Here is a 10,483-nt window from a genome sequence, read left to right as displayed (position 1 = left end):
CCAGAATGCGGAGTGGGAATGAAAAGGGCGGATGTGCACATGCTCATGCAGGACGGATGGCAGGCATCGTTCACTCACCCGCCGCGTATTACTCTGGTACTTTACAGCCTTTGTGGTCTCGTGCACTGCGTCCCTAATGAAATCCACCGAGCGCTCCACATTATACTCTACACGCTCTATCATCTCTCCCTGACCACAGCAGAAGATGGAGGAGAGAGAGAGAGAGAGAAAGGTGATGAGACAGGAGGAATGGATGGGTTGTGAGATCTCACCGTCCTGCTAGTCTTCTGGACTTTGACAGCTGCTTTGGTTTGCTCTTTGGCCGTTTCCACATATTCCTGAGCATTGCAGACGTTCTTCTCTATATTGTTTATTAACTCTCCCTAAAAGAAGACAGGAAAATACAGCTCACTAATCACTAAACACAATCCTGCATTAGTAGATGTTGTAATTACCATTAACTAAGATTAACAAATGCTGTAGGAGTATTGTTCATTCTTAGTTCTTGTTAACTCAAGGTTAACTACGGTTCTCCTGCAGAAGACACAGTGTCATGCTGGAAACACGACAACACCTCTATTGCAAACCCCTCATGTTGCGGTTGTTGTTGTTGTTTTTGGCGTATACCCACCAACGCAACTTCATTATCATAGAAACCAATGCAGATTCCCGGAAAACAAAAGAGCGGCATGGGACAAATCGCATACAGTGTGGACAGTCAATCATTTAGATCAGATTCCAATCGGATACACAAAATATATATACAGATAAATGGGTCAGCTGTAAGCATTAAAAAACAAGCTACTAAAAAGTCAACAAAAATATAAGCAGATGCATCATTTATTCATGCCGCAATGCATGCTGGGAATCATGAATGAGATTTGTACTATGGCTGCGTTCCACTACACTTTTAGACATGAACTTCCCAAAGCACTTCCCCTCGGGGGAATCCCTGCCGCCATTTTGAAGTGTGTTCCATTTCGTGAAGTTTTTATGTGGACAAACCCTCACTCCCTCCCAAGTCTACTTCATATGTACACTTCTTCAGGCAGCTCCATATACCACAATGCATGTACCAAAGTCCACTGGAGGCAAGTTGCAGAACCCAAGTGCAGTCTTATTAAGAGCATGAACAGATACAAAATAAACCAAAGGACTTGTCAAAGCTTGACTTGACTACAAGAACTAAACTTAAACAAAAACAACACTCACCAACAGAGGTTACACAGACAATACTAGACAAGGGAACAAGGCAAACATGAGGGCTAAATACACAAGGACTGATGACTAAACAAGACACACCTGTGACAGATCAAGACAATGAACCAATGACTGAGAACACATGACAAAAACAACCAATGAGAACATAACACATGAGACTAGGGAAGCACATGACATGATCACATGAGGGCACAATGGAATCACATGACAACAGGAAACATGACAATGAACATAAGAACATGACACATGTTGACGTCACAACATATCACGTTTAATTTACCCCACCACAAACAACTCTATGATATATTAATTATGTTTTAAAATATTTGAAACATCCCATCCATCCATCATCTTCTACTTATCCGGGGCCGGGTTGCGGGGGCAACAGACTTCCCTCTCCCTAACCCATCCTCCAGCTCTTCCACGGGAACCCTGAGGCGTTCCCAGGCCAGCCGGGAGAAGTAATCCCTCCAGCGTGTCCCCCTCCTTGAACTGTCACCTTATCGTGGTGGAGGGGTTTGAGTACCCGAATGATCCTAGGAGCTATGTTGTCCGGGGCTATATGCCCCTGGTAGGGTCTCCCAAGGCAAACAGGTCCTGAGTGACAGACAAGACTAAGAACAGTTCACAAACCCGTTATGATTCAAATTAAAACAAGGACCAAGTTGTCCCTCGGCATGGCGTAGCCGGCGACGACCCGATCTCTGGACACGAAAACTGGCTTAAAACATCCCAAACACACCTATACACAGCATTAAACTATTTCGTAAGGGAAAAAATAATAATAAATCAACTCCATAGTGGACTCAAGTGATCAAGGGCCGTTCCAGTTCAGGTTCCAGTGGGCACTCATGACACACATCCGAGTGAAGGAGACGGAGGGAAGTTAGCGAGTGAAGGGCATAATAAAACCACCTGGAACACAGCCTATGCTGGCATACAGCATGCACTGCGCCATGACATTTATTGTTGTTGTTGACTGTCAGTATTGTTGAGTTTCATATGCTGATTGTTGATTTCTGTACGTCCCAATTTATGTAGTGGTTTAAAACTTTGAAAATGTTTACTTACAAATGTCTCATCTCCCCACTAGAGGTGCGCGGATCAGCACAGTAATTCCGGTACAGAAACTGAATAATCAAATGTAAAATAACATTGCATAATCTTCACTGTATAAATTAAATATAGCTTAATGCTATAAAAATGTAATGTTAGCTACAAAAGTTATTCGATCAAGAATAATGACAGATGGCAGGAGGTAGACTATGGGCTGCGGTCACTTTAAGACCAAATGCACAATATTGACACGCATCCGATTACTGTCAACTAGTGTTGCTTCTTCAACGAAAAGTATGACTACATATTGTCGTCAAGGAACCTTTATCATGTGACGAAAACGAGACGAGACGCAACGTAAATGCTGGTCATGTGACGATGACTATAATTAAATGTATAATACAATATTGTTGACGAAAACGAGACTAAATATGGTTCACAAAATAAAAACTATGCTAGACGAGACGAAATGTTATAACTTTATTTTGTCTCGTTTAGTCGCGTTAATATTATTATTATTATTTTGCAGTATTTCTGTGCGTCTCATTCAGGGGCTGCATCAGGTCTCACTGCACAGAGGCAGGCTGAGCACTGTTAGTGCTTTGGGCGGGGTCAGGGGTCAGCATGGGCACCCTGACTGGTCCATACACAACAAACTGAGATGCTCTGTGTATTCTGAGCCCTTTCTATCAGAACCAGCATTAACTTCTTGAGCAGTTTGAGCTCCAGTAGCTCGTCTGTTTGATCGACCACACAGGCATCAATGAGCCTCGGCCGCCCATGACCCTGTGGCCGGTTCTCCACTGGTCCTTCATGACCCTGTGGCCGGTTCTCCACTGGTCCTTCATGACCCTGTGGCCGGTTCTACACTGGCCCTTCATGACCCTGTGGCCGGTTCTCAACTGGTCCTTCATGACCCTGTGGCCGGTTCTCCACTGGTCCTTCATGATCCTGTGGCCGGTTCTCCACTGGTCCTTCATGACCCTGTGGCCGGTTCTCCACTGGTCCTTCATGACCCTGTGGCCGGTTCTCCACTGGTCCTTCATGACCCTGTGGCCGGTTCTCCACTGGTCCTTCATGACCCTGTGGCCGGTTCTCCACTGGTCCTTCATGACCCTGTGGCCGGTTCTCCACTGGTCCTCCATGACCCTGTGGCCGGTTCTCCACTGGTCCTTCATGACCCTGTGACTGGTTCTCCACTGGTCCTTCATGATCCTGTGGCTGGTTCTCCACTGGTCCTCCATGACCCTGTGGCCGGTTCTCCACTGGTCCTCCATGACCCTGTGGCCGGTTCTCCACTGGTCCTCCATGACCCTGTGGCCGGTTCTCCACTGGTCCTTCATGACCCTGTGGCCGGTTCTCCACTGGTCCTTCATGACGTTGTGGCCGGTTCTCCACTGGTCCTTCATGACGCTGTGGCGGTTCTCCACTGGTCCTTCATGACCCTGTGGCCGGTTCTCCACTGGTCCTTCATGACCCTGTGGCCGGTTCTCCACTGGTCCTACATGACCCTGTGGCCGGTTCTCCACTGGTCCTTCATGACCCTGTGGCCGGTTCTCCACTGGTCCTTCATGACCCTGTGGCCGGTTCTCCACTGGTCCTTCATGACCCTGTGGCCGGTTCTCCACTGGTCCTCCATGATCCTGTGGCCGGTTCTCCACTGGTCCTACATGACCCTGTGGCCGGTTCTCCACTGGTCCTCCATGACCCTGTGGCCGGTTCTCCACTGGTCCTCCATGACCCTGTGGCCGGTTCTCCACTGGTCCTTCATGACCCTGTGGCCGGTTCTCCACTGGTCCTTCATGACCCTGTGGCCGGTTCTCCACTGGTCCTTCATGACCCTGTGGCCGGTTCTCCACTGGTCCTTCATGACCCTGTGGCCGGTTCTCCACTGGTCCTTCATGACCCTGTGGCTGGTTCTCCACTGGTCCTCCACTTTTGATAGAGACTGACCACTGCAGACCGGGAACACCCCACAAGAGCTGCAGTTTAGGAGATGCTCTGACCCAGTCGTCTAGCCGTCACAATCTGGCCCTTGTCAAACTCGCTCAAATCCTTACGCTTGCCCATTTTTCCTGCTTCTAACACATCAACTCTGAGGACAAAATGTTCACTTGCTGCCTAATATATCCCACCCACTAACAGATCATCAGTGTTATTCACTTCACCCATCATAATGTTATGCCTGATCGGTGTATATGCCAGTAACAAACTCTTGAACCACAACCTTCTCACCTCCTAAACTGAGCCTGATATCAGCCTAGTTTGTCCTCTTCTAAAGTACTGCATAAGAAACGCAACCAGCAATCCGCACAGTGACTGAGCAGTGACCCAAACAAAACATCGTTGACACACAAAACCAACAGCATTTAATGTAAGCGGACACATGACAGCACTAAGACCAAAGCAAATCAGCGACAGACGCTTCCGCATCAAAGACAGAAAACAGCGATCGTGACATTTTCACAGATTGTAACTATTATGCAGGATTACAGCAAATGAGCATAATGGTCACTGAGTTGGTACACTTACAGATTGACCAGTAATTCCGCACTATAAAGCTTAACATATATAAAACAGTGGCAGCGGACAGAAAAACATCTTTTGGCACGTGACCTATTCGATTGTAAATAACTTACCCAAACAGCAAACAATCCCAGCAGTCAAGCTTTAGCTTTGTGATTGATGCTGTCATGTATCGCTTAATCGCTGTGGTTGAAATGTTTTAAAAAGCTTTGGCTTTCTGCACCAAATTAAGCTCTGGAGTAGGTCTTCCTTTGCCCATTAACTACAGCTTTTCTTGATCCGTTATGTCACAGGTGTGAGCGGCTGTCCTCTCACCTGGCTCTCGACCAGCATGGCCATATCCATGAACATGTCGTGCAGCTCACGGATGTTGCTCTCCAGTTTGATGATCTCACTGTGTTGCGTCTCAATCTCGTTCATGGCCTGTTCAGTGATGTTGCAGTCCAGGATGATCTGTAGTGGAAAAGAAACATGTTGGAAAGTGGCAATGCTGAAGTTTTCCAACATAAGTCTGCCTGAAAAGGTGATATTTCACAAAACATGATTCTTTGCAGCTCTAAAGACCCAACGAATGTGTTATTGTCCAGTAATGTGTCCAGCTCTGACTGTATCCAATGCTGTGGCTTAAGGTTTTCATGTAATGATGCTGTATCCACTCACCCCTGAGCTGAAGATGGGGTTGTCACTCTCTAACACGCTCTCCAGCTCCTCATTGGTTGTATTTCTTCCCGCTACACAGAACAACACATGATGTTAACAGCTTGCGTGTGCTATAGCACATAGAGCAGAGTACTGTAGGTGTACATGTGTGTCTGTACTAGCTGACGTAAAAGCACACAGTGATACACACACAAGGTATATTACATTTTCCCATACAATAAGTGACATGTGACAGTGACTTCCGGTAAATTTCTGGAAACTTTCCATGGGAATTTAATCTGGGGAATTTTGGAAATATTCCAATTTGAAAAATGTATATAAACTGTCCCATATACATACTGGTCTTCATTGTGTTGATAATTGTGAAGGAGAAAAACCTCACATTCACCTCTGACCAAAACTCACAACATCGTTTGGTGCCTTGTGTGAAAGCCACTGCAATGGGAACATCAAGCTAACAAGATCAGCGTTTACACGCAAAGGCCAAAAAACACAACTCCCAACAACAATGGAGTAAATGTTTGTCTAAGACTGTAATTATGGCTAATGAAACGGCTGCACATTTTGAAACGAGAACAGAGAATGGCTAGCCTGGAGTCACAGTGAGGTGACGTACACCATTGTTCACCCTTGGCAATCTGTGATTAGTAGCTCACGGAGTTAATAATGAGCAGTGTGACGTGACCACAGACCTCTGATCTGCATGTATGGTGACTCAGGTTTGATTACACACTGAATACACTAAATAAAGACTGCTGTCACGGCATGTGTGTTTGGAGTGTGGGGCGACCCAGCTGGCCAGCTATCCTGATAGCCAGTGACAGACTGCGAACACAAGGGCCTTTCACCCCGGCTGGCAGGATGATTATGGTTCCAGATTAAAGCCGATGACACAGAAGGGCCTGGCAGACAGACGGGGGTCAGCTGTTCTCCCCAGCACCATCCCATTCTCAATCCCTAGGGTTTAATATGGAGTCAGCCACCCTTTGCAGCTCTAACAGCTTCAGCTCTTCTGGGAAGGTTTAGGAGTGTGTTTATGGGGATTCTTCTAGAAGCGCATTTGTGATGTTGGACGAGAAGGCCTGGCTCTCAGTCTCCGCTCTAATTCATCCCAAAGGTGTTCTATCGGGTTGAGGGCAGGACTCAAGTTCCTCCACACCAAACTCGCTCATCCATGTCTTTATGGAGCGCCGCTTTGTGCACTGGAGCAGTCATGTTGGGACAGGAAGGGGCCGTCCCCAAACTGTTCCCACAAAGTTGGGAGCATGAAATTGTCCAAAATGTCTTGGTGAAGCATTAAGAGTTCCTTTCACTGGAACTAAGGGGCAAAGCCCAACCCCTGAAAAACAACCAAACTTTACATTTGGCACAATGCAGTCAGGCAAGTCAACCGCAAAAACCCAGACTCGTCCATGGGATTGTCAGACAGAGAAGCGTGATTGGTCACTCAGAGAACACGTCTCCACTGCTCTAGAGTCCAGTGGCGGCGCACTTTACCCCACTGCATCCCACGCTTTGCATTGCACTTGGTGATGTAAGGCTTGGATGAGCTGCTCACCCATGGAAACCCATTCCATGAAGCTCTACACACTGTTCTTGAGCTCATCTGAAGGACACAGAAGTTTGGAGGTCTGGAGCTCTTGACTCTGCAGAAAGTTGGCGACTTCTGTGACCCTCAGCATGTGCTGACACCGCTCCGTGACCCTCAGCATGCGCAGACCCCGCTCCGTGACCCTCAGCATGCGCTGACCCAGCTCTGTGACCCTCAGCATGCGCTGACCCCGCTCCGTGACCCTCAGCATGCGCTGACCCAGCTCTGTGACCCTCAGCATGCGCTGACCCCGCTCCGTGACCCTCAGCATGCGCTGACCCAGCTCTGTGACCCTCAGCATGCGCTGACCCCGCTCTGTGATTTTACATGGCCTATCACTTCGTGGCTGAGTTGCTGTTGTTCTCAATCGCTTCCGCTTTGACACAATAATAACGGAGTGTGTATCAAACTGCCAAAGTCTTTGTTACCTCATAACAGTTTTTAAACATTTGTAAATGTCAATGTTTCGCCGCTGGGGGGGATGATCTCTGTGAACCCATGAAACATGAGGATTGATTCAGTGAGAACTATTGACAAGTGGATGACCAAAAAAAAGTTTTTCCAAACACTGAATCATTTTGTGAAGCAATTGATTCAAAGTTTTGTTTCTCCCATCACTGTGTGGAACAGAAGTCCACTATAATATACTGTATATATGCGCCTCCTCTCACACTGATTGGGTAGATTATCTGAACGTGCTCCTCCCGAACTTTGTTAAAAAGGTGTTCTGTCATCTTAATAGATCCAAAAGCAAGGCTTAATGAAGAAGAATGATGATATCACATTTCATAATAACTAGGAATAATACAAAGAAAACACAGCACGAGGCACAAGACAATGAACAGAAGAGAACTGAGAGTGTTTTATATAGGTGATGGTGATTAGTTGTCATCAAGACAGCAATGGAAACAAGGGAAATAGGAACTGAAACACATGAATCCAAAAATCGCCCCCTATACCCTCAAATAGGGCACTATATGAGGGCACAGCCATTTGTAGTGGCATCCGAGACCATAGTGGACACATATTGGGGGATAAAACAACAAGAGTACAGCCGATGTACGCTCAACGGCTGACAGAATCCACCCACTCGTTTTCATTCACTTCTTCAAGTGAACTGTATTAGTGGACTAACGTAGGGAATAGTTATTGAGGAGTTAGCCATGGACTGAACACAGGCAAAAGAATCAAAACTTCCTCCCTTGCGTTCTCAGAGAAAACACACCTGGCTCACAAGTGTGTTTGTGTGTGTGTGTGTGTGTGTGTGTGTGTGTGTTTACTCACTAATCTCCAGCTGTCTCTGTATCCGTCTCTTACAGCGTTCCCTGTAATCTGATTGTGTTGTGTTATATTCAGACATCACCTCCACAAATTTACGTGACAAGGTGGAGTGCTGAAAAACAGAGAGCCCTCATCACAATGTGGATGAAACAGCATGTGTCTGCAGTGGATGAAACGGCATGTGTCTGCAGTGAATGAAACAGCATGTGTCTGCAGTGAATGAAACAGCATGTGTCTGCCAGTGGATGAAACAGCATGTGTCTGCAGTGAATGAAACAGCATGTGTCTGCCAGTGGATGAAACAGCATGTGTCTGCCAGTGGATGAAACAGCATGTGTCTGCAGTGAATGAAACAGCATGTGTCTGCAGTGGATGAAACAGCATGTGTCTGCAGTGAATGAAACAGCATGTGTCTGCAGTGGATGAAACAGCATGTGTCTGCAGTGGATGAAACAGCATGTGTCTGCCAGTGGATGAAACAGCATGTGTCTGCCAGTGGATGAAACAGCATGTGTCTGCAGTGGATGAAACAGCATGTGTCTGCAGTGAATGAAACAGCATGTGTCTGCAGTGGATGAAACAGCATGTGTCTGCAGTGGATGAAACAGCATGTGTCTGCAGTGAATGAAACAGCATGTGTCTGCAGTGGATGAAACAGCATGTGTCTGCAGTGGATGAAACAGCATGTGTCTGCAGTGGATGAAACAGCATGTGTCTGCCAGTGGATGAAACAGCATGTGTCTGCCAGTGGATGAAACAGCATGTGTCTGCCAGTGGATGAAACAGCATGTGTCTGCAGTGAATGAAACAGCATGTGTCTGCCAGTGGATGAAACAGCATGTGTCTGCAGTGGATGAAACAGCATGTGTCTGCAGTGGATGAAACAGCATGTGTCTGCCAGTGGATGAAACAGCATGTGTCTCCCAGTGGATGAAACAGCATGTGTCTGCAGTGAATGAAACAGCATGTGTCTGCCAGTGAATGAAACAGCATGTGTCTGCCAGTGGATGAAACAGCATGTGTCTGCCAGTGGATGAAACAGCATGTGTCTGCAGTGAATGAAACAGCATGTGTCTGCCAGTGGATGAAACAGCATGTGTCTGCAGTGGATGAAACAGCATGTGTCTGCAGTGGATGAAACAGCATGTGTCTGCAGTGGATGAAACAGCATGTGTCTGCAGTGGATGTAACAGCATGTGTCTGCAGTGGATGAAACAGCATGTGTCTGCAGTGGATGAAACAGCATGTGTCTGCAGTGGATGAAACAGCATGTGTCTGCCAGTGGATGAAACAGCATGTGTCTGCCAGTGGATGAAACAGCATGTGTCTACAGTGGATGAAACAGCATGTGTCTGCCAGTGGATGAAACAGCATGTGTCTGCAGTGGATGAAACAGCATGTGTCTGCAGTGGATGAAACAGCATGTGTCTGCAGTGGATGAAACAGCATGTGTCTGCAGTGGATGAAACAGCATGTGTCTGCCAGTGGATGAAACAGCATGTGTCTGCCAGTGGATGAAAGAGCATGTGTCTGCAGTGGATGAAACAGCATGTGTCTGCCAGTGGATGAAACAGCATGTGTCTGCAGTGGATGAAACAGCATGTGTCTGCAGTGGATGAAACAGCATGTGTCTGCAGTGGATGAAACAGCATGTGTCAGCCAGTGGATGAAACAGCATGTGTCTGCAGTGGATGAAACAGCATGTGTCTGCAGTGGATGAAACAGAATGTGTCTGCCAGTGGATGAAACAGCATGTGTCTGCAGTGAATGAAACAGCATGTGTCTGCAGTGAATGAAACAGCATGTGTCTGCAGTGGATGAAACAGCATGTGTCTGCCAGTGGATGAAACAGCATGTGTCTGCAGTGAATGAAACAGCATGTGTCTGCAGTGGATGAAACAGCATGTGTCTGCAGTGGATGAAACAGCATGTGTCTGCAGTGGATGAAACAGCATGTGTCTGCCAGTGGATGAAACAGCATGTGTCTGCCAGTGGATGAAACAGCATGTGTCTGCAGTGGATGAAACAGCATGTGTCTGCAGTGGATGAAACAGCATGTGTCTGCAGTGGATGAAACAGCATGTGTCTGCAGTGGATGAAACAGCATGTGTCTGCAGTGGATGAAACAGCATGTGTCTGCCAGTGGAT

The 10,483-nt window shown here is 47.0% G+C and overlaps 1 protein-coding gene across 1 annotated transcript in view; it reads right to left on the bottom strand.

Moving 5' to 3' along the window:
- Positions 1 to 10,483, bottom strand: part of stx1a (syntaxin 1A (brain)) — a 28,433-nt gene that overhangs the window by 2,779 nt on the left and 15,171 nt on the right. Inside the window, exons 6-9 of the mRNA XM_079824397.1 lie at positions 8,339 to 8,447; positions 5,464 to 5,534; positions 5,119 to 5,256; positions 273 to 383 (exon numbers count right to left, since the gene is read on the bottom strand). Of these exons, the coding sequence (XP_079680523.1) occupies positions 273 to 383; positions 5,119 to 5,256; positions 5,464 to 5,534; positions 8,339 to 8,447 (429 nt within the window). The remainder of the gene's footprint in view (positions 1 to 272; positions 384 to 5,118; positions 5,257 to 5,463; positions 5,535 to 8,338; positions 8,448 to 10,483) is intronic.

Source organism: Gobio gobio (assembly GCF_949357685.1).
Source record: "Gobio gobio genome assembly, chromosome: 8".
Classification (NCBI taxonomy): domain Eukaryota; kingdom Metazoa; phylum Chordata; class Actinopteri; order Cypriniformes; family Gobionidae; genus Gobio; species Gobio gobio.
The sequence above is the reverse complement of the archived record's forward strand: the minus strand, read 5'-3'. Positions and strand labels throughout refer to the sequence as shown.